Source organism: Cannabis sativa, chromosome 7 (assembly GCF_029168945.1).
Source record: "Cannabis sativa cultivar Pink pepper isolate KNU-18-1 chromosome 7, ASM2916894v1, whole genome shotgun sequence".
Classification (NCBI taxonomy): domain Eukaryota; kingdom Viridiplantae; phylum Streptophyta; class Magnoliopsida; order Rosales; family Cannabaceae; genus Cannabis; species Cannabis sativa.
Window position 1 is genome coordinate 3,057,233 of NC_083607.1, and position 26,324 is coordinate 3,083,556.

Genomic DNA, 26,324 nt, shown 5'->3' on the forward strand with positions numbered 1-26,324 from the left:
TAAATATATAATTGAATCTTTAAAATAATAGGAGTAAATTTAGAAAATTGAGAGAAGAGAGATTGGAAAAAAATGACATAGAAGTTGCCACATCAACTCCCCTAAAACTCTCCTTTATATATATAGATATTAGAAAACTTATTTGACCTAATTCAACAAAATTAGCTTATTAGGGCAAAATTGTCCTAATCTTATTATATATTACCAATTAATGTAAGACTTTAATAGATATCATTGATGAAAAAATGAAGCATTACAAAACAAGCAACACAATGAAGGTAACCACCAAATCTTATGCTCATCTTCCACCAAGAATTGATAGTCTCGACGACAAGAGAGACTAAATTAATATTACTAATTATTCTCAAGATGCAACTCATGATAGTATTATTAGAGACTCATGCATAATTGGATATTTTTTTTAACTAATAGCATATTTATTAGTTTTCCTTCCAAAATTGTTTGATGATAAAAAATGTGATAGCATTTATTAAAAAAAAAAATAAAAAATAGAAACAAAAGAAGACACCTTTTAGTTATTTTTCAATAAATTATATTTGCATCCACTACAAAAAACTGCTACTTTTAGTGACAACTTTTTAGTCACAACATAATTTTTTTATGACTAAATGTGACTTTTAGTGACAAGAAAATGTTACTTGTGACTAAAATATAGTTTTTAGTTACAAGTTGTCACTAATTTAGTTTTAGTCACAACAAGTATTGTGACTAAAAATACATTTAGTCACAACAAATTGTAATTTTTGTGACTGATACCTTTAGCCGGACTTTTTAGCCACAACATAGGAATAATAATTTATAATTAGTCACAATTTTTTTACTTTTAGTCACAAGTTTTGTTGTGACTAAAAGTAAAAAAATTTGTAGTGATCCCATAAAGTTATAAGTACACTCCAATATTTTAAAAAATTAACTTAAATAAACTTTAAAAAATTTGTCTTAATATTTTTAATTTTTTTCACATTATTCTTCCATATCCTTGTTGGTTGCCCTTTCTCTCGGAATTGTTGGCAAATTCCTCCTATTCTGAATGTTATCTTTGTTGCAACTGAATTTAGTCCCTAGTTTAAAGATAGTCTATGTGTGTGGAAGAAGGAAGACCAATTAGTTGCTGCCATGTTATGTTGGTCTCTTTAAAAATACAAAAATAATTTGGTTTGGAATCCCTCCGTTGATGATGTAGTGTCATTGGCTTCTCTTAGTTTTGAAGATTGGAATAATGCTAAACAAAGTCCCTGAATTCTCCACAGGTCCTGAACCAACGCGAGAGAGTAGATAAGTATTCGACTAAACTAGCTTTCCTCACAATCAAAGTTAATGTTAATGGTGCTCTTTTTGTCAATAAAGGTTCCTTTGGCTTTGTTATGGTGGCTAGAAACTGTTTTGAGATAGTGATTAAAGCTAAACAGTGGGATTTGGCCTCTTTTGATAATTAAAGTTATGGGACTCAAAGAAGCTTTAAATTGGATCAAGAAAAAAGAATGGTCACAAGTGGTGGTAGAGCTAGGTTGCCTTACTCTTGTGAATGATCTAAGTAAGAATAGGAAATTAGCCTCTCTTTATGGCTATGTCTTAAATGATTGTAAGGTTTTGCTTGATGTTTTAAGTTCTAAGGTTTTGCTTGATGTTTTAAGTTCTATTTTTGTTTGTTTTGTAAAACGATTTGCTAATAATCTCGCACATACTTTTGCGAGAACTTCACTTGTGGAGGCTGATCGTGTTCTTAGTGGGAACTCTTTACCTACTTTTTATTCAATCATTATTGTGGGTTGAGATGAGTTAATGAAGATGAATTTCTTAAAAAAAATTATTTATAATTATTTTTATTTATTTTCAATAAAAATTCATATATATTTTTTTATTTTAATTATTTTCTCTTAATATTTAAAATATATTTTATTTTTATTTTATATAAATTTTGTAAGAATATAAGAGGCAAGAAAAAAATTTTAAAAATTGATATAAATTACAGATATAATTTCTTATAAAAAAATAATTTTTTGAATAAATAATAAAATTTTATTATTGGTAATCAATTAAACTAATAGCATGCAATACAATGGGTACATCTTCCCATTAAAGATACGATCAGAATTAGAATTAGAATTAGAAAAATAAACTAAATAATCAATTGTCTAATTCCCAGATCGTCATGACAAAAAAATTAAAATAAAATCATATGAAATAGATTATATCACAATTAACTTTAAAAAATACTTATATTCTGTTTCATTCATCGCTCAGAAAACACAACAATACAAATTGTTGAAGCATGTCCATTCAACCTCGTAGCTTAAGTGCTCAACTATTGTGTAAGGTATTGCACTACTAATAACCTATTCAGTCGCAAAGAGCTTGTTATTCTCAACCATTAACAACGATTTGATGACGAACTATTGAAAAACAAAAAAGAATCAACAACGAAATAAAACAAAACAAAACGATATCACACAGATTAGACTAGAACACTTCAAACTATGTGACAGATACAAGATAAAAACGTTCAAAACTACACCCAAGAGATAAAACTTAAATATTCAAAATCATATCATAAAAACAAAATTAATCGCAGTAATAAAAATCAAATTTTGTATGAGCAAAATACAACCCCTATTAGGCTTAACCAAAATAAATAAAAAAAAAAACCCTCATAACTATAAATTTGGTAAGAAAAAAGCTTAATTTTTTCCCTTTATAAAATAAAAATTATTAAATAGTGCTTTTATAAATTTTTTGTTAGTTCTTCCATTTTTTTTTTTTCTGTTAGGTGATAAGACAGTATTGTCCTCGTCACTGAACCTAGCCTAAAATTTCATCTTGATTTCCTTCGGTTCGTAAAATGACAATTCTGTCCTTTACACCAAGGCCTATATAAACCCTCCCCTCCTCAATTCCAACAAGGTCCACCATCACCACAACCACTCTCTATATAACCTTCTTTCCCCTCACGCGCTTACACGCGCTTCGTTTTCCTATTACTACTCACCGCAGCAAAACAAACAAAGCCCACCATTTTCGGGGATTCGAGAATATAGAGAGAGGTTTTTCTCGCTAACCAAACAGCCAAAAAATGCAGAGATTATTCTTGTCGAGCAGGAAGGCTTTAACGGGAAGAGAATTTCACCGATGGAATAGGTGTTTCTCTCATGCAGCTCAGAAAGAAGCATCTTCTCTCCACGACAATGGCGTCGCTGCCGCCGATGTTGTTATTCCCATCCCTAAAATCCCTCACTTCGATTACTCTCCACCGCCGTACGAAGGTCCTTCCGCCGATGAGATTTTGGCCAAGCGCAAGGAGTATCTAAGCCCTTCTATGTTTTGCTTCTACAACAAACCGGTGAGTTTTTCGATCAAATCGAATTTGTATATATAGTCTTATTTGTTTTTTTGTGTTGATTTGTTATTTGACCGTCTCAGATTCATTGTATGTTTGTTAATCGGAGTTTTGTCGTTTTGTATAGTTGAACGTGGTGGATGGGAAGAGGCAATACTTGTATGACGATACTGGGCGGAGATACCTTGACGCATTTGGAGGAATTGCTACGGTGTGTTGTGGTCACTGTCATCCTGATGTGGTTGACGCCATCGTTACCCAAACGAAGCGATTACAACACTCTACTATTCTCTACCTCAACCGCGCCATAGCTGATTTTGCTGAGGCTCTCGCCTCCAAGTTGCCTGGAAATCTCAAGGTTTCTTCAAATCATCGCTTAACTCTTTTTGTTTTAAAACTAAATAAAATCTGACCGTACACTTGCTTCGATAAAAATTAAATACTGACCGTCGGATTGTGAACAAATCGAGCGTTATGAGTTTTTATTTTTTAATTATTAATTATAATAATTATTGGGTATGAGTCATCACCAGCCCGTTATCGTGATAAGGATGTAGATTGGGTTTTTATTTTATATTTTTTTGCTAGATTGAATTGTGATAACCATGGAAAACGTTTCAGAAAAGAATAGTATTGATTGCAGTCTTTTCGTTATAGTTACAGTTTCGAAAATGGGAACTATTCTTTTCGAAAAATGATGGGGAACTCGTTATTTTGATAACCCACCACGTATATTATTTGGCTGTTTGTTTGTTTTGCTCTAGTACGTATCTAAATTAATTTGGGTTTGTTGTATGTGTATGTGTGTGTTATAAAGGTGGTATTTTTTACGAACTCTGGGACTGAAGCGAATGAGTTGGCGATGATGATAGCGAGATTGTACACGGGTTGCCATGATATTATATCGTTGAGAAACGCGTACCATGGTAACGCTGCTGGGACCATGGGGGCCACCGCACAGTGCAACTGGAAATTTAATGTCGTACAGGTAAGCGTTTCATACACCCACTGTCGTTTATCATATTAAAAGCTTGAATCTTTATGAAAAAATTGTCGTTTCATTTCCATAAAAATTATCAACTAGTATGGAATGGATTATGGATCTCAATAATTGTAAATTGAAGTGTGACCTGTTTAGTTTATATTGCCTTGTTATATTAGATGACCGTGAAAGGTTTTACAATATTGAACATAAATAATTTTGTGTGAAATGTAAAAGTTGTAAGATAGGTTGATATGACTTCACTATGAATATAGATAATTTCTTTAATATATAAAAAATTTATTCTAGTTTAAAGGAAATAATCACTTATCATTTAATTTAGTCCTGAAAACAATCATCTTCTTTGACAAATTATGAATCTTAATATCACGTTCATAATATTCCTCTAATTTAATGATCAAATATTTCTCTGGTCTTTGTCAGAGATTAAAATTTCTATGTGGTGATTTGTTTTATTATTTGTGAACATTTATGGCTAGAGTTAACCAAAAGAATAACACTGTAATTGTCTGATGTGGTCCCGTGGTAGGACTAGGTGAAAATAATTGTCTGATGTGTGGGAATCTGGTGTAAATGGACAAATGAGTTGGCCATAAAAGATAAAATAAAGTTATCACTTCCTTGTGTATAATCACAAGAGAAGGTCACATCACAGTAGTTGTGACATATTATCAATCACCAATGATGCCAAACACATCCCACGTCAGCCCGAATTGAAGGTGTCATAGTTTGATTGATATTAAGAAACAAAACAAGGGTGCTTCTGTTTCAGTACGCCACTTTAAAGCTAATGAAAACTACCACATCATACTTTTCTGTTTTTTTTTTTTTTTTACAAAAAAGAGTGGACTCAATTCACTTTACTTTATGGGGACTTCTTCATGTATGATTTATGCAACAATATATATAGTATAAAAGTGCCGTGCCGTATCAGTGCCCAATAATCATTTTTTCATGTTTGCCGTATATAGATGCTTGTTGGGTTCTCTATTCTTTAAGATTCCATCTGATAAAGAGTGTGAACTATCTCTATCTTCATTAGTGATTAGTTATCTACCCATACACTAATTGTTATAATTAAGTCACTACAGAAATACAACTTTGACACATCGGCATCTCAGCTAAATAATTCTGTTAGTTAGTAACTGTCCTAACCAACATCTATAAGTAGTAATAATCACTTACACTCGAGTCGGGACTTACATTTTGTAACAGAGAGAATTCAAGAGAGATTGAGTGTTCTTGGAGGGTTGCAAAAAGCGAATGTTTATTCTTTAAATAGCTTCCCTCAAGTGAGATAAATCTGTAATCCTAGTTAGGCTAGTTTAGGGTGTTCGATCCATGGCTCTATCTCTGGTTTTGTACTTAAAGTTCAGTAATAAAAGCTTCTTCTTTGTTCATAGTAGATCTGATCATGAAACTCATTGTTTCATTGTTCAGTCTACTCAATTTTCTGGTGTTCTGCTTCCTGCACTGTTTTATTCATTGATTTGGTATTGAATTCTTGTTTTAGATTGCTTAATTTTCTGTTCTTGTTCTTGATTAAGGGGTGTTGATTCACAACACTAATAATAGCTAACTTGCATTCTGCTTTTGCTTGTATATTTTTAGAAGATTATGCTGGACCCAAAACTAGAGATGACTAACATCGTTCGCTATTTAACTGTTTTACTTACAGAGTGGAGTTCATCATGCTCAAAACCCAGACCCCTATAGAGGTGTTTTTGGTTCAGATGGAGAGAAGTATGCTAGAGATGTCCAAGAAATTATTGACTTCGGAACTTCAGGAAGCGTTGCTGCATTTATATCTGAAGCTATACAGGTACAACATTTAACTGATTGAATGCCTATTCTCCCTACCACCCAGAGTCTGATTATTTTATATTAACACCTTTTTCCTATTATGATGAAATCTTATTCATATATAACAACAGGGAGTAGGAGGAATTGTTGAATTGGCACCAGGTTACTTGCCTGCAGCTTATAGTAGCGTAAAGAAAGCCGGCGGGCTTTGTATTGCTGATGAAGTCCAATCCGGGTTTGGTCGCACTGGGAGCCACTTCTGGGGATTTGAGACCCAAGGTGTTGTGCCCGACATAGTAACAATGGCAAAGGTAAATCCCTTACATCGCCTTTTCATTACTGCTTAAGCATTAGAAACTGGTTTTTACTTGCTAATTTATTGTGTGTCATATTCAGGGCATTGGTAATGGCATTCCCCTTGGTGCTGTTGTAACAACTCCAGAGATTGCAGAGGTCCTAACTCGCCGCAGTTACTTTAACACTTTTGGCGGAAACCCTGTATGCACAGCTGCAGGACTAGCTGTTTTGAAGGTGATTGAGAAAGAAAAGCTTCAGGAGAATGCATTTGTTGTTGGGTCCTATCTCAAAGATAGACTTACCTCTCTCAAGGACAAATATGAAGGTAACAAACACATCAGTACTCACATAATCATCATTCTCTAAAATAAGTAGCACTAAGCAAATGTTATTTGCAGTTATTGGAGACGTTAGGGGAAGAGGACTAATGCTTGGAGTTGAACTAGTCACCGATCGTCACTTGAAAACCCCTGCGAAAGCTGAAACTTTACATATCATGGACCAAATGAAAGGTTTGTGTGCTTATCATCATTACATCCTCTCCAAGTTGTTAAATCTATTCTAATACACACTCTTCTCGTTCGATTAGATCTCGGGGTTCTGATAGGCAAAGGCGGATATCATGGAAATGTATTCAGAATTACACCTCCTCTCTGCTTCAACAAGGAAGATGCAGGTAGTTATTCTGATTTACATACATAGAAAACTAGTGAAGATCAGTGTTCACATGTTCTTACTTACTTAACCTTATCGAACATTATCTTTACGACAGATTTCTTGGTGGATGCTCTGGATTACTCGATGGCGAAGATGTAAAGCTCGCAACAACAACGTAAATATCTATCTCCGATACCTAATTATTCATTCACAAATAGATCTATCTGCCTTTCTTTCTCTTTTTCTGTACTATGAAAGGTCTTTTGTGGATGAAAAATAATAAATTCATATAGGTTTCTACTCTAGTTTTCTATGTTAGAATCTCTCATAAACACAAATAATTATGATGAGTCAACAACTCGTTGTCTCTCAAATATGGCTATTTCTCTTTGTTTGTTTTTACTTTGTGGCTCTTCTCTATTAGTTTAAATATTTATTTTCACTAATTATTATTGTTAATAGACAAGGAAGATGTGACACACTGCAATTATGTGGAATAATTGGTCTTAACAACTTTTTTTTTTCTTTTTCTAGACCAAATTGAATTGGCTGAGGTGTATAATATATACTAATGGGGAATGACTATGTACAAACAAGGCATGTTTGCTTTTTATATAAGGAATAAATATGTGTAACTCTACATTTGGGCTTGGGGTGTTATGAGTTTTGTGACCTTTTGTGTCATTGTTCACTAACGTTATTAAATCAATGTTTTGATGTAATGGGGTGATTTTATTATTATCCAAAAAAAAAGAAAACAATATTGTAGTAACAAATTTGTAAATTTTTAATTTGTTTATAGTAAATAAGACTGCAATTAATAATCATTCCTAACCATAATTAACATGATTCCTTTTTTTTTTTTGGCTTTTTCAAATGTGGAGTATTAGGAAACAATTTATTCTGACAATTCCATAAAATGTTAACATAATTTGTTGTGGATGTCAACAGAATATGCTTTTCTTCTAATAGAATATAACTTTCAAATCTAACATACCCATTTGAAAAGTTGACAATGCTTGTAATAAAATTGAAAAGACATGAAAGTTTGGTCACTCTTGACAAAATTTTTAAACTATGCATTGATTCATCAACTAGCCTTTCTAATATGAAAATGTGCACCAGCAACTAAAATATGAAAACGTGCAAACCTTAAAATATAAACATACTAAATTTACAGTTGTTTATAAACATATTATTGTGTCTTTTCTCATCTCATCTCTTAACGTTTTTTATTGGATAATATTATCTTACATGGATCTAATATAGAAATATTGTCCACTCATTTCTGTATTTCATCAACTAGCCTTTTATTTTTAATGTACAGAGCTTATCTACTTGTAAAAGCAAAACTTTATTTTTTTTTTTTTATCAAAATAGGATGCCTCAAACAAAAACACCTTAATTAATTCATTACGAAAATCCAAAATTGAGTACAAAATAGAACACACCAAAGTCACTGAGTGCTACCAACAACACATAGAGTAGGAAACTAGAATCAATGGAGAGCCATACCATGGCAAAGACAGATCTCCGAAGCTCACTTTACTTCCATTAAAAAAATAAATCAACACAGAACTAAATAAAAAATAACTTCAAACCAGATATATAATAGCTGCAAAATACTTGATGAAACTTACATATAAGTATAAACAAAATAAAATATTAAAAATTAATAGGAAAATTTACCGAAAAATTGAAGAGAGTAACCGTAGTATGGTAGCTGTGAAGACTGAGAAATGATACTTGGCTTATAATGCATTGGACTTTTAACTAATTATAAATGCTTCTTTTACATACCATAATGTATAGATTACAATTTGTTTTTCTTTTTCTTTTTTTTTTTTAAAAAAAAAAATAGATGACTTTATAATTTAAAATATGTTATAAAATAATATAAAATAGATGAGAAGAAAGAAGATGAAGAGAGAAAGAGAAAGTGGATGAGAATTTCTAAGTTGTTTATTCCAATGGGGTGAACCCCTATTTATACAAATACAAGAGTGAGATATTAAGAAACTAAGAAAAAGGGAAACTAAGGAAAAGACGAATGTTGATTACAATTCATGGTAATAAATAAAAGATTTGGACATCCACATAATTATTAATATTTATAACACTCCCCCTTGGATGTCCATAATAACTGTCTTATTAAAAATCTTGCTGAAAACTTGATCAAAGGAAAAAAAGTATAGTGTAAACTAACTCTCCCTCATTTAGGCATTTGTGGAGATCTTCTAATCGACGAATTTTGATCTTGTCTGTCGTCTTCTCAAATGTTGATGTTGATAATAACTTTGTGAATAAGTTTGTAAGATTGACACTTGATTGAATATGTTGAACACCAATATGCATTTTCTTGAAGCGTATAAAGAAGAATTTCGTGAAATGTGTTCTAACTCTATCTCCTTCAATGTACCTCCTTTTAGTTGAACGATGCAAGCAGTATTATCCATAGAGAATTGCTTGGATTGATACTTCTTTATTGAGTGCAATCCATATGTTTCCCGAATATGCTATGTCAATGATCTCACTCACACACATTCTCTACTTGCTTCATAAAATACAAGTATGTTAACATGATTTATAGTTGCCTCGTTAAAAACCTTGCCAGAAAAACCCAGTGGGACAAAATCTGAGCTAGGGAAAAGAGTACAATGTATATTTCATATTCATAATTATTTGCAAGTTTCCTCGTTAAAAACCTTGCCAGGAAAACCCATTGGGACAAAACCTGAACTAAGGGAAAAAGAGTGCAACATGAATATGTCTCCCCCTCATGCACATATGATCCATAATTCTTTTGGTGATAATATATCTCATAAGATTATTGTTATCACTTTTAAAATATCACCATATATAATCTTTGATCATATATTTTCTATAACTCTTCCAGAATATGTATGAACTTCTAAATTATAGATGAGGGGTTCGTGGAACATTAGTCTTTATCCAACTAATTGTATCATTCATGTGTGTACACAACTTTGTTCATACGAAAATTTAAAATTTCAAGTAGATATGAACATAACACATTAATGGTACTATAAATTTTCATTTGTGATAATGATGGTACTCCAAGACCATATATTTATTCCATCTTGTTTTATGATCTTAATTTCCATATCAAATGATCATATATCTATAATTCTTGATACATATGAAGTACTTCAGGACTTCAATACTAATGAACAAACTTTATACATTAATATTTCTCGAAATACAAAAGAAATAAAAGTTTGTTCTTCAATTAATCAAAAACTCTTCAAGAGTCTATCACAACGTATATTTTACGTATTTATATTGCATAGACAACCATAGGTATTTTTCAAATAATAATTTACTTACATGTCTTTATTTCATACAAAGATCTTTGTCATATAGTGCGCGCGACTTTGAATTTATATCACTTAAGACATGTATTAAATTCTTCTAGAATTTTTAGATAAGGCTTATTTCAAATTCTCACTATATTAGGAGCTCCAAATAAATAACCTTTTGTTGCAACATTTATGTGACGCTTATAAATCCTCATAAAATATATTCTAGGCTATAATCAAATCATGATTATATTTTCTCAATATTTAAGCCTTACTTCAATCAATCTCATGTCTATGCAACTTTGTACAACAATTCATTATGTACAAATACATATATGCAAATTTCTCATTAGAAATATTTATTTGCACACCCTACAGGTCTTACTTCACTTTATGTGAGTAAATTTGTCTGGATTGCGTCATAATATTTTGGCCAAAAATCAAAATGTAAGTCGATGATTCTCGACAAATCTAATACCATGATCCTTGCTATCTCATGTTAGTTTATTGCATATGCAAACATTCAATATTTACTGTCGACAAAAATTTCAATAAATGATAATTTCCTCCCATATTGACATAACTTATAGAGATCTCTTTAAATTACATATTTTTCAAATATGTTTATCATTTATAGGTACCTATATAGAATCACTTCAGGGATTCAATTATGATCAAATGTGTTATGTCTAACTTCTCTTGGGAGTCTTTTCGAGTACCGTTTTCATCACGGTTATCATTTTAATACTTTATAACATTAAGGTATCTCCATGAGTACCTCTAGATTTAACAACTTCAGGGCAAATCAAATGAACATTTATTAATAATTTCTACATTGTTCATTTACGCTTCAGGCGTTTTCAACTCATTCTATCTCAACTTTGAATAATATTGATTTGCAGTTGGTATATATCATTTTGAACTATATTGTTCTTATATACTTTGTGCAAGGATCATTTTTCAAAAATTATCATCATCCCAACTGCTTCTCTCCCCCTGATCGAGAGAATTTTTAAAAATTGTGATATCTAATAATATTAATATACCTGTAGGGATTTCAGTATATCACAATGAATCAATATTTGTTTAAACTCATATATACTATATGACATTAAACTTTAGGTTCAATAAACTTCAGTTTCAAGTTCAATCCTTATGAACTTAATTCATTTCTAAGAATGAGTCATACGTGTATAATTAGAAATACATAAATTTACACATTTTGTAAATGCATGATTATATAATCTTATCACATTGATGCAATTTTATAGTGGGTTTTGAATATCCAAAAAGAATGTTAAGGAAATTGCATTGAAACATCAAAGTATAAGAATAACAATGAGCATGACTAATGAACAATAAATACATGCCTCATGTATTTAAATAACATTAGTCATGCTCATTGTTATTCTTATACTTTGATGTTTCAATGCAATTTCCTTAACATTCTTTTTGGATATTCAAAACCCACTATAAAATTGCATCAATAATAATCATTTTTAATGATTCTTTAGTTGTATTCACATAAATACAATCATTTTTTTTTACAAATATAAAACATTTACTTCAGGAAATGTTTGTCAAAATCTATATCGATATTAGATTACTTTTCATTGTCCTCAAAGAATACAAGAACATATATATAAATATGTATTCATCTCTTTCATTATATATCCATCAACTATATAATGAATATTACGTTTGCATAATCTTCAGGATATATGCAAGATTTTATTGAGGACGCATAATCATCAGGATATATGCAATATTTTATCGAGGATGCATAATCTTCAAGATATATACAATTTTTTATCGATGATGCATAATCTTCAGGATATATGCAATATTTTATCGATGATGCATAATCTTTAGGATATATGCAATATTTTATCGATAATACATAATTTTTTGGATATATGTATAATTTATATAGATTTTCTCTATCATATCATAGGCACACATATATTGTTAATATTATGAATGATAAGAACATAATATATATATGAAATTAATAATAAATATATAAAAACATATACATACATATAATATATAGATATATAGATAAAAAGAAAAAGGAAACCAAATGATTCTTGAAATTGTTTCAGTCAGATGAGTATATATATAAATATATATTTAGTGTATCGTGACTTTGAAACAATTCAAGAACTTTAACAAAATACTTACATGGGGTCTTAGGCAGAGACTCATGCTTGAAGCTTGGGCAGAGACTCGTGCTGATAACGTGTTATAAAATAATATAAAATAATATAAAATAGATGAGAAGAAAGAAGATGAAGAGAGAAAGAGAAAGTGGATGAGAATTTCTAAGTTGTTTATTCCAATGGGGTGAACCCCTATTTATACAAATACAAGAGTGAGATATTAAGAAACTAAGAAAAAGGGAAACTAAGGAAAAGACGAATGTTGATTACAATTCATAGTAATAAATAAAAGATTTGGACATCCACATAATTATTAATATTTATAACAAAATAGTATTTTTTTTTGTTATTAAATAATTTTATAAATTTTAATGAATTCACATTATATTTCAAATTTACTTATTTCAAAAGAATTACTAAAAGGTAAGTATTTATTCAAGGTCGGCATTGGGCAGTTTAGACCATTGCACAAAGCTTCCATTTTTTAAGATTTAATTTTTTTTTAAAAAGTGCCCTATTTTTTTTATATGTATATAAATAAAAAGCTTATAGCTGAAAGTTTAGAAATGTATCTTTAGAAAAAAAAAAAAAAAAAAAAAAAAAAAAAAAAAAACTGGTAATATAATTGTAGTTTTAATATACACGATTTATTATTTGAGTATATATAAAGGACTTAACTTTAAACTTTTGTACAAGACCCTCAATTTTATTAACTTTTATCCTAAGAAATAATTTTTTTTATTCTATCTATAAGTACGACTTAATATCGAGTTCTACATAATAATCTAATTTAAAGTTGAATATATAAAACTCACTTTTTTATCAATAATTACTTATAAAAGTGCATTGCAGGTAGTGGCCGGCTCAGGCATAGGCGGGCTAGGCCCGCGCCAAAAGTCCACTCATTTTAGGGGTCCAAAAAAAAATACCTTTCAAAAATGTACATATTTTTTCAATAATTTTTAAAAATACCATTTATTTTTATAGTAAGAACCCAAAAAATTATTTTACCTATAACTCATTTCAACTCAAGACCGGCCTTGCACATAGTTACAATCTAATATATATATACTAGAGTTATATATTTGGATTGGATTTTTTTTGTACCACACGATACAAAAATATGTGGGCATAGATGCTATATGAAAAATATTAGCTTAAACACGTACGACATGACAAGTGCAAAGACACAACACGAAAGTGCCAATGTGAATGACACGAGTTATATCCATAAATATAATTTTAAAATTTTAATTATTTATTTATAAAGTTAAAAAAAAAAACATAAACTTATTTTTTTTCTCAATTATTTTTCAATATATATAGTATATTATCTGTTAATTTCATATTTATGCTTAAACATACTAAATTATTTATTTCTTATTTAAGTTTAAAAAATTATTGTAAAAAAAAAAGGAAAACATCACTTGTATAATTCGGGTTCCTCAAAATATGAGCACAAGACACAATTAATATTTTTATATGGGTCGAAGTGGATCTTTTTATTTAAAAATGAACTTTCTTAAATATGGATTATACTGAAGATTTGGAACTTCAGTCTAAAAAATAGTACCTAAGAAGATTTGGGACTTCCATTTAAATCCCAAAAATTTGACCACACCAACTAAATCAAATTAAGACTGAAATATATAAAATCTAGATAAATGTTAATTGGTATTTTAATAATGAGTTATGAAAGCGTTTAAGGTTTGTTCTATTTATTTTTCAAAATATTAATTCGATTTTGAAAGGGCTCAATTCTTTAAATGACGCCTCTTGCTTTTATGAATTGTTGTAGGGTTGTATGGATATTTTAAGTACATAGAAATTGGAGGAGTTCATTGTCTTAATTGGCGCATTTGGCATAGACGTAATACTTTTGTTCACGATCATAAACTTCTCCTAAATATATAGTATGGTCAATCCTTTGGACTATAAACTATATTTGGGGATACCAAGAATGCTAATGTTGGTGGGTCTTCATCTAATGGTCATCCTTCTCCTCTGGGGTCGAGTGAAGTGACTACTATCGAACTAGACCTGACTTTAGGCAAGGTCAACTTGTTTGTAGATGTTAGGCTTCATAATGAAGAATGCAAAATAGGGATGGGGGTTGTTGCGTCGAATCCTAATGGTTAGTCTTCTTCTCGGGTGTGTTTCTACGTGTAGGAACTTTTGACCCTTGTGTTGCTGAGGCCAAAGTTTTACTTAATGGACTCTCTTTGCATGTGATTTAGGTATATGATTGTTACTGCTTTCTCTGATTGCTTGCGGTTGGTTCTTGCGGTAAATAGTAAAAATACTTGTTTCAATAAGTTTGGTATTTTGTCTAATAATATTTCTCATGTTTAGAAATATTTTATAGTATATCCTTGTTTCATTGTAAAAAGTCTAAGAATATTGTCGCCCATTCTTTAGCAAAATGAGCTTTTATTTTAGATGAGTCACGTGTTTAGTAGTTGAGTCTCCCTATAAATTTAATTCTCTAATTTTTTTAGGCTATTATGTATTTTGAAACTTTTCAAGTTTTGTGCATTTTAATAAAATTGTTACCTCTCCTTTCAAAAATAAATAAATAAATAAATTAATCTATGAGAATCAACAAACAAGAAAAAAAAATATACAATTACGTGGAAACTTATTCAGAAACACAATGTAATCTCTTTGATATCTATCATTATAGCATAGGATCTCAAATTTTCTCTATTTATATTTTACTATAAAGTGTCACACAACTATTTTTACTCCATTACAAAAAATAAAATAAATAAATAAAAGAAATTTACGTAAAATAAATATAATTAAAAAATTAATACAATATATAAAAATTGAAAAATTAATACAATAGGAAAAGAGTTTACACTCGTTGTCCTATTTTTTTTTTCATACAAGAAATATCTTAAAAGAGATAAATACCACAACTTTGACTTTTATTCCAAAAGTGAATTTCCCAAATAGTGTAACTGAATTTAAATCAATTGCTTGTTGCAATATTATTTATAAGATGGTTACTAAATTGATGTGCTCCAAACTTAGAAATGTTTTTCTTAATTTAATTATTTAAAATCAAAGGAAATTTGTGCATGAACATTATATTGCTCACAATATCTTAATTTATTAAGATTTAGTTAAGCAATACGGAGGGAAGAATAACCCTCCTTCTTGCATAATTAAGTTGGATTTGAAGAAAGCCGATAATACTATTGAATGGAGATTCCTAAAAGAAATGTTGGAAGCTTTTAATTTTTCTTTATCATTTGTGAACTTAATTATGGAGTGTGTCACTACTCTAAAATTTTCACTAATGATTAATAGTACTTTTCATTGCTATTTCTCTTCTAACAGAAGGCTTAGACAAGGAGGCCCATGTCTCATTTTACTCGTTGTTCTTAAAATGGAATACTTCTCTCGATTGGTGGCTAAAATCTCTTTGAGAAAAGACTTTAAACATCATCCCCGATGTACTAACTTAAAATTGAATCATATGTGTTTTGCTAATGATATATATACACTCAATTAAGGTCGTGTTGAGAACTTTTATGAATTTCTCTGAAACTTCAGGTTTCCAAGCTTATGCAAGTAAAACATCAATTTATTATTCTAGTATGTGGGAAATGAGGATGTTCAGCATATCTAGATATTGTTCGAGTTATGTTAGAAGTTCCTTGCCTTTTAGATATCTTGGTATTCCAATTTGCTAAAAAAAAAATCTCCACAATGAAATGTGATAATATCATTGAAAAGATGGTTGCTAGAATTAGAATTTGGAGTACTTATGCATGTCGTTGTGTGTTGATTAATTCTGTTTTATTAGCTATACACACCTATTGAGCACAAGTAATGATTCTTCCTAAATACATTTTAGGGAGAATTAACAGTATTTGTAGAAATTTTTTATGGAAAAGCAAGGTTGATTCTGCTTCCCCAGTTCTTGTATCTTGGTCTGAAATTTGTCAACCTAAATCTCGTGGAGGTGAGATTTAGGAACATCGAGCATTGGAACTTCGGAGCTTTAAGAAGATATGTTTGTGATATTACTCAAAAGAAAGATAATTTGTGGGTACATAAGAATCAAGATTGGTGGAGCTATAATGCTCCACAAGAAGGAATTGGTATTGGAGGAAAATTGTAGAAGTGATGGACACTATCAAAAGTCACATTGGATATAAAGATTTTCTGAGCAAGAAATTTGATATTTCTAAACTTTGTGACAGGATGTGGCTGAATGATTCTCCTATAGAATTTGGAACTCTCTTATTTGGAATCGTTACAATTGTCCTAAATACAAATTTATATGTTAGTTGCCTTGCAGGCAAAGATTACAAACCCTAGATCAGCTAAAAAGATTTGGCTGCATTCAATGTGAGCTAGAGCAAGAATCTTACTGCCACTTGTTTTTCTTTTGTGAGTACAATAAAGTCATTTGTAATATGGTGTTTGATTGGATTGGCCTCAATAATAAGAAGCTGGATTTGGAAGCTTGTTTGAAATGGATTAAGAGGTGTAGACACTCTAAATGTTGAGCCAAAACACTTCAATCACACCCAGCAAGAACCACCTTGTTTCACACATAAGACCAAATCAAAGAAATCTTAGAAGCTTTATTTACTTTAGTGTCTATTTCAAGATGAATAATTCGACAGTTTACAAGTGAGCCTATGATCTATTTATACACTTAGGCAATTAGGAGTAAAACTAACTAACATAACTGTCAACTAAAAACAGTTAAGACAGTTATTGTCTCGAGTACATGTGGACAGGTATTAGTTGGCAGTAAATGTTGTAGTATAGTGTATATGGGAAGCAAAGGATATTGCTCTTTGGCATAGAAAAATGTATGTTGTACATGTTATTGTAAATAGAATTAAGAAATAAATTATATGTATATATAATATATATTATATGTATATATATAATATAAATATACACCTCAATTGATTAAAAACAACATGAAATATATAATTAAGCTTATGTACGTACTCCCATATAATATAAGCTATATAACTTTTCTCAATATATATATATATAATTAAGCTTTGGAAAGTTTTTGTTGTTTTGATGAAAGTTCTAAATAAAATACATGCATTTTATATAATTAATATTCTAGTCTATTAATTAATTACTATCTTCAACTATTTTTCATTTGATCAAAATCTAATTAAGTATAGATAGTTTAATATAATAATGTTTAAAAAATATTACTAACTAATCATAAAATGACACGTTAATATTGGCCAGTATATGTTAAGTAAAGCTAGTCACATATATATTCAACTATATCATTTTCACACAGAAGAAAATCAATAACACTATACATTTATAGAGTTAAGTAATATGAACATAAAGATATGAAATAACGTACTCACAGTTGAAGTTTACACAGAAATGGTAAAAAGGTTTTACTCAGCTCAAATGGAGGCTGAGGCAACATATTCAATATATACTCTGTTCAAGGAATACAAACACAAATGAAAGGATGACAAGTGGCCCTAATGTTGGTAAAAGAGAGACCAACTCATAACAGAAAAGGGTACACACGGAAAACACAATAACAAACTCTGATTGCAGAATTACAACATTAATCAACTAATGCATAATTAACAGAGACTAATTAATCTATTTTCTTAACACCACCCCTCAAACGAGAGGGTGTAATCTTCACTCCGAGTTTGCACACCAGATACTGAAAACGAGAATGTGACAGACCCTTTGTCATGCAATCAGCAATTTGATCTGCTGAGGGAACATATCTGATCTCCAGAGCTTTGTTTAGAACCTTATCTCTCACATAGTGAATGTCCAATTCGATATGTTTTGTTCGAGCATGGTACACTGGGTTTGAGGCAAGAGCACTTGCACTTAAGTTATCGCACCAAGTAATAGGAACAGCAGGCAGTGGAAATTTAATTTCTTTGAGTAGAGATTCGATCCAAGTTATTTCAGCACTTACTTGAGCAAGTGCTCTATACTCCGATTCTGTGCTGGATCTAGAGACAACTCCTTGCTTTTTAGATGACCAGGACACCAAAGTATCACCTAAATACACACAGTAGCCTCCAACAGATCTTCTATCATCTACATTACTAGCCCAATCTGCATCAGAAAAGCCAGTAATGTTCAAACTGTTGCTGCAGCAGATGTGAAGGCCTTGTGTGCTTGTTCCCTTTAAATACCTTAGAATTCTCTTAGCAGCATTCCAGTGAGTAATTGATGGTGACTTAAGGAATTGGCTAAGAGAATTTACAGCATAGCTGATATCTGGTCGAGTGTGGCACAGGTATTGTAAGGCTCCAATGAGGCTCCTGTAAGTTGTTGGATTTTCCATTTCTTTGCCATCAGAAACGGATAGAGACTTTCCAGTTGTGATGGGAGTTGGACTAGGCTTCAGATGAATCATGTTATGCTTTTTCAACAGATCTTCAACATATTTGGTTTGGGTGAGAAACATGCCTGTCTCATCTCTGAACACTTCAATACCAAGGAAGTAGTGAAGGTCCCCAAGATCTTTGAGAGTAAAGCATTTGTTGAGTTGCTGAACAAATCTGTCGAGATGAGTATTGTTGTTTCCTGTGACAATGATATCATCCACATATATTAAAACAAGAATGATAACATTGTTGCTGATGTAGAAAAATAGTGATGTATCAGCTTTGGAATTTTGAAACTTCCAAGCAACAAGAGTACTCTTGAGCCTGTCAAACCAGGCTCTTGGAGCTTGTTTGAGACCGTATAAGGATTTGTGCAACTTGCACACATAGTCAGGTTTTTCAGGATCAACATAACCTTCAGGTTGACACATGTACACATCCTCTTCTAGATTGCCATTCAAGAAGGCATTGTTAATGTCCAATTGCTTGATTTTCCAACCTTTAGAGACAGCAATAGTTAAGATGATTCTTACAGTGGAAGCTTTCACAACTGGACTGAAAGTTTCACCATAGTCTAGGCCTGCCCTTTGATGAAATCCCTTTGCAACCAACCGAGCCTTGAGTCTTTGAAGGGATCCATCTGCATTTCTCTTTTCTCTGTAAACCCATTTACAACCAATTAAGTTGTAATCTTTTGACCAGGGTACCAAGGTCCAAGTCTTGTTCCTTTTAAGTGCAATTACTTCATCATCCATTGCTCTATTCCAACCTTTGTGTTGAAGAGCTTCTGCAACAGTGTTGGGTTCAGTACAAGTTGGTTCCCATTTGGCTTGGCTAATGTAGGTTTTTGGCTTGAAAATTCCTGCCTTTGACCTAGTTGTCATGGGATGTGAAGAGACCAAATTGAGAAGGATGCACATCGATAATCGGTTTATTGTTCTTTGGTGCAGCAGTATTTTCATTTTCTGGTGCAACATTCTGTACATTGTTTTCTGGTTCCTGGAAGACATTGTACTCAGAGCTGCTGGGCATCTCGGAATCAGTAGCTGGAACAATAAAACCATGATCAAGTGTGTCAAGACTGGTATTTGGTGAATTTGTTTCACTAACCTGTTGTGGTGAAGGCACTGCTGCTGTTGGAGTTGAAGCACTTCGAGACAGTTCTTGATTATTTGTGGTCTGAGCTGTTTGACTGTGTTGTTCGAAATGAACATTAGGAAGTTGAGACCATGACTCATTTTGGATAACAAGATGTTTTTCTGGTGCATATGTGTTCAAGAAACCTGTGTGGAAAGGAAATTCCCTTTCATTGAAGACTACATTCCGAGAAATGTAGACTCGGCCTGTGGTGCTTAAACATTTGTAACCCCTGTAGGATTCATTGTATCCTAAGTTCACACACTTCAGTGAATGAAACTGAAATTTGTGATTTTGGTAGGGTCGTATACACGGGTAGCAAGCAGCACCAAAGGTCTTTATTTGTTTGTAATCAGGTCTCTTACAGAACAAGGTTTCAAAAGGGGTTTTGTCATGTAGAATAGGAGTTGGAAGCCTATTGATTAGATACACAGAAGTTTGAAAAGCATCAACCCAGTACTTTAGAGGCATCTTGGCTTGAGCAAGTAAAGTCAGACCCATTTCAACAATGTGTCTGTGCTTTCTTTCTGCTCTTCCATTTTGAGCTGAAGTGTGAGGACATGAATGTTGAAAATGAATGCCATTGGTCTTAACTAAATTTTCAAAAACTTGATACTCTCCACCCCAATCACATTTAATACTTTTAATTTTAGTTTCAAACTGATTTTCAGCAAAAGCTTTGAATTCAATGAAAGCATTTAGAGCATCAGATTTGTTCTTTAAAGGATAAAGCCAAGTGTATCTGCTGAAATCATCAATGAAATGTATATAAAACTTAAAATTTGTATTAGATGCAATTGGGGCAGGACCCCACAGATCAGTATGGATTAACTGAAGAACTTTGGAAGCTTTAAAAGATGATAATTTAAATGGCAGGGCATGTGATTTTCCAAGCTGACAAGCTTCACAAAAATTTTCTATTTCATTTTTGGGAATTTTTACATTGTTGGAATCACAAATGAGTTTAAGAACTCTAGTGGATGGATGGCCTAAACGCCTATGCCATATATCCTTCTTGGAAAGCTTAACACTAGCTGTTTGAACAACTTTAGACTTAGACACATTAGAGACACCAGAAAAATACTGTGGCTGTTTTTGTTTGTGAGTGGATTTGTTGTTGAATTGGTAGAGACCATCTCTAAGTGCTCCTTCCAGCAGTACCTTCCTTGTGTGTTTGTCCTTCACAAAACAACAGTTAGGATGAAATTCAACAAATATGTCATTATCATTGGTTAGACTTGACACACTTAACAGATTTTTTGCAATATCAGGAACTAATAGCATGTTATTCAGCAACAGTGACTTTGATTCATTGTTGGTTTGCAAGTTGCCATAACCAAAATGTGAGATGTTAAGGCTATTACCATCACCTATAATGAGTTTTTCCTTACCACTATACTCATTCTTCTGCATCATGTTGTTTTCATCTGCAGTAACATGATTGCTAGCTCCACTATCCACGAACCAAGCTTCACTGTCAATGACTTCTGGTGCAGCTGTGTAGGCAGCAGCTCCTCCTTGATTATTTTTCTGACTGGTTTGGCCCCCTGTTTTTGGATCTGAACCCATATAGGCTTCATCGTATCGATTGTAACATATGGCTGCTGAATGACCATAGCGACCACAGACTTGGCAAGTGGGCTTGGGTCCATTAGATCTGCCTCCACGACCTCTGCCAGAACCATTTCCACCACCACGATTGTAGTTTCCTCTGCCACTACTTTGATTCTGGTAATTTCCACGACCCCTGTTGTTGCTGTTAGGACGATTTGCAAAGTTTGCATTAGGTGTTGAAGGAGAATGAGACGACTTGTTGCTGCTGTTAAGACTCAAGTTCTGCAGCCTTTCCATCTTGTTATCGAAAGCGAGAAGTATTCCCTGCAATTCCTGCCACGTTGTTGTTTGGCGAGCTTCGATCTGTAGCACAATTGGTAGATACTCAATGTCCAAGCCAGACGTGACATTAGATATTAATTGATTCTCAGGATATGGCTCCCCTGCTAGAGCCAAAGAGTCGGCCCAAGCTTTCTTTTGCTTCAGATAGTCTTCCATGGAGGTTGAGCCTTTGCGTGTAGTCTGAATCAGAGTGCGAGTATCGTCCATCCTGGATTTTGAGTGAGCCCCATACAAATTTTCAAGAGCTTTCCACAATGTTGCAGCAGTTGCACATCCCATAACTTCTGTAGCGATTCCTTCAGTCATTGAGCTGTATAGCCAGCCCATTAGAAGCTGGTCACTAACAATCCAGTGTTCGTAATCTGGGTTGACTGTAACACCAAAACCGAGTTCTCCTTCAGTGGTAGTAGGAGTTGGAATGAACTCTGGTGGGCAGGGTCGAGTTCCATGCACAAAGCCGTCAAGACGATGACCACGTATCACTGTGGACACCATTGTTTTCCAGAGTACATAGTTCTTCCTATCGAGCTTCAAAGGAAATGGTTGGTTCAATGTATTGAACGGTTGAGTGTAGTTTTGTTGAGAGACATGTACGGAAGGGCTAGCAGCACCTGCTGCTGCCGTGGTGGTGACCTGAGGAGTCTGAGAATGGGACGACATAGTCCAGGCTTTTCACTTGGCTCTGATACCAAGTTGAAGTTTACACAGAAATGGTAAAAAGGTTTTACTCAGCTCAAATGGAGGCTGAGGCAACATATTCAATATATACTCTGTTCAAGGAATACAAACACAAATGAAAGGATGACAAGTGGCCCTAATGTTGGTAAAAGAGAGACCAACTCATAACAGAAAAGGGTACACACGGAAAACACAATAACAAACTCTGATTGCAGAATTACAACATTAATCAACTAATGCATAATTAACAGAGACTAATTAATCTATTTTCTTAACACTCACATGTTACAAAAGTTATATATATACTATTAACAAGATCATAAATTTTTATCGAGGGATGATACAGGAGTCTTGTTACTTATATTATTCTTGTGCCTGTGTTACTATTTTTAATGGGTATTAATATTATTGAAAATTTAACTTTTAATGCTTAGTTTTTTTATTTAATTAAAAAAAAAAACTTTTATTTTTACATTATATTATTAGTTGGGGTTATTCTATCGACTGGAAATTTAAAAAAAAAAAAAAGATTTTTCATTTTAACACTTTAAAATAGTTTTTTTTTTTTTTTTTTTTTTTTGCATTTTACGGAATTTTACATAGAAACTCTTATTGCAACTAGCACCACTACAAATTACACTATTTACGTCGGTCAACGCTACTGTTTATAGCGTTGACCGACGTGAATAGTGCCCAAATAATTAGACCCCACTACAAGAAATGTCACTTTTGCCAGTACATTTTTGTGCTGGCAAAAGTTAGTATTGCGTTGGTAAAATAGAATTTACTTGTGCTGTGTTGACAAAAGGGGGTTAGCAAATCAATGTTGGTATTAGAACTTTTGCCAGCATAAAATGAAAAGCGCTGGCAAAGATGACTTTTTCCAGCACATAAATGCGCTGGTAAAAGTTAGATTTTAGCCACTGTAAATGTACGCTGATAAAACTATGACCTCTTTGCCAGCGCAGTTTGCAAAATGCGCTGGTAAAAGTTATTTTTACCAGCGCAGTAGCGAACTGTGCTGGTAAAAGTGACATTTCTTGTAGTGTCCGTCTATTTAAAAGCGCCACAAATAATATATAATTTGCGTCTATTGGTAAGTGACGGTAAAAAACAAACAGACGAAATAATCTAATATTTTTAAAATTAATATTTATAGTTAAATTGCTTAGTAACCATTAGTGGATAATATCCATAAAATTATTTCATATATACTAGATAGATGTTACGTGTCAAGTCACGTATGTTAATTTTATTTTAGTTTTTATTTTTTTAATATCATAATTTTAAAATTAATAATATTCAATATAGGGATAATCATTGAAATTTGAAAGTATAATAGTGATTTCAATAAAAACAAAAATTATTATTATACTTTGTAATAGTAATTAAAAAAAATTATTATTCGTCCTAAATTTATCTTCGAAATTAATGAAAATGCTCATCTGGTTACTGTCAAAACATTCAAATTTAATTTAAAATTATATTTAAAATTTAACTAATTCTAAATATCAAAATTTGAAAATAATTTTTAATAAAAAAATAATTATATTTATTATTAATTGCAACACTTTAGGTAGATTAATTATATTTAGATTTAATACCAAAAAATTTGTTATATAGCCACATTTTATATAGAATAGATATATATGTGAATATGTAGATTTATTTTAATATGAACAATTACCTCTTTTGTGAGAGAATGCTTATCATAAAAACATTTTTATTGTGAATAATTACCTCTTTTGAGAGGAATATGCATATGTAATATTTATACTAACAGTTTTGTTAAGAAGTAACAAAAACAAACTATTAAGACATAATAAAAAAATACATGAAATATGGTAGATATTTTTAACAATTTTTTGATTTAAGTTTAATTTTCTATTTTTCTGCTAACTTAATTGATATAAGTTTTAATTTTTCTTTGTTTAATTAACATTGTTTTTTTTTCAATTCTATGCATATACATTTTTAGCTATATTATATTTTAGATTGTCATGTAATTTTTTGTTGATTGTATTCAAATTTTAACAATTTTTTTTTTTATTTATGATCATTAGTTTTATTTTTGTTTTAATAACAACTTTTTATTATTATTATTATTATTATTATTTTTTTTAGAAAAATCTTGCCTCATTATCATCACAATCTTTTTTAGTTGCCTTATTTTACAATCACATCATGAATTCTATTATAAAAATTAATATATTATTATTATTCAAAATATCATCATTATTGTTTTTTTTTTTTTGAGATAAATTATTTTAAAAACTTTAAGCATATGTATTTATTTTTAAAAATATACTACTATATTTTCCTTTATAGAGCTTTAAAATAAATATTATTCTACTAAAATTATTTTATTTATTTAATTAAATTATACATAATATTTTTATTTTAATTTTCGAAGATTAAAACATATAATCTAATAAAAAAGTCTAAACATATAATTAAGTACTATAATCTATCTAATATTTGCCTAGTATGTATATATTATATATTTATATTGATATATCACTATCATGAATTTAATGCTCCTAATTTTCACTCCTAGTAATAAAGATACATACAATAAATAATTTCATTGGCATAAAAATTGATGTATCAAATGCATAACATATCAAATTAATATTTATATATATTCAGCTCAGATAAAAAAAAAATGTATTCATATATTCAACAAAAAAAATAATAATAAAAGTTTGTAAATTTAGATTTCATTTGGACCTCATTTTTAACTGTTATATAATTTTAATTCAACTCAATCTGTAAAGTATATAAATATTTGCAATTTTTTTTTTTTTGAACATAATATAAATATGTGCACTTGAAAAAAATCTAAAATTGACATTGTGGCCTGATTAGATTTACTAATAGTATAAATTTAATTAGATGAACATCTTATAGTTAATTATAATTGTTCAATATATTTATCATATAATTATACATATTTTTAATCATTTTTTGGTAAAAAGAAAAAATGAAAACAGTTTTGATGGATAATAATTTAATCAAACATGTATGAACACATAATACACGTATAAATATATCAAATTATTGTATGTACTTTTCATTAATTTGGCCTAATTAATGTGCACCTAATATCTGTATTGCTTTAAAAAAAAAAGTATATATATTCTATATATATTTATATAACTACTCTCTAATTTTTCAATGCAAAATTTTTGTTCTTATTGAAGAAAAAAAAATCTCTGATCTGGAAATTAATTGATATGTGCTTAGCTAAAAATTGATCTAATAAAGAGAATCAAACTAACTATTATTGATAATCACTCAAAACACAATTTATTAATATTTTCATTGAAATATTATGGTAAACTCACTCAATTGCACCCAAAAAAAATCTTCTTCGAAGAAATCACACTTAATTAATTTATGAACTATATAGCAAAAAATTAATTAAACTACTATGAATATTTGATATTCTAGTTTTTTTTTTCTTTTAATCATTTTTTCAACTAATAATATTCATAACAAATGCAATATTAATTAATTATTAACTAAGTCAAAGAAAATATATCAAATTAATCAAAAGAAGAAGAAAAAATGGCAAAGCTTCACCTCATAATTATATTAAAAAAATTACATCAATATTAAGTTCTTGGATCTATATATATAAGACAT

At 30.8% G+C, this 26,324-nt stretch overlaps 1 protein-coding gene across 2 annotated transcripts; it reads left to right on the forward strand.

Moving 5' to 3' along the window:
- Window positions 1-2,786: 2,786 nt before the first annotated feature.
- Window positions 2,787-7,891, forward strand: LOC115697330 (alanine--glyoxylate aminotransferase 2 homolog 2, mitochondrial). 2 transcript variants are annotated; one of them, XM_030624285.2, is made up of 10 exons: window positions 2,787-3,358; window positions 3,483-3,713; window positions 4,173-4,343; window positions 6,037-6,180; window positions 6,293-6,472; window positions 6,558-6,783; window positions 6,857-6,970; window positions 7,048-7,134; window positions 7,231-7,290; window positions 7,650-7,891. In XM_030624285.2, the coding sequence occupies exons 1-9, from the start codon at window positions 3,092-3,094 to the stop codon at window positions 7,272-7,274; spliced, it is 1,464 nt and encodes a 487-aa protein (XP_030480145.2). In that variant the 5' UTR covers window positions 2,787-3,091; the 3' UTR covers window positions 7,275-7,290; window positions 7,650-7,891. The 2 variants fall into 2 exon arrangements, with proteins under 2 accessions (XP_030480145.2, XP_060957723.1); XM_061101740.1 differs by having other exon boundaries at window positions 2,909-3,358; window positions 7,231-7,755.
- Window positions 7,892-26,324: the final 18,433 nt, after the last annotated feature.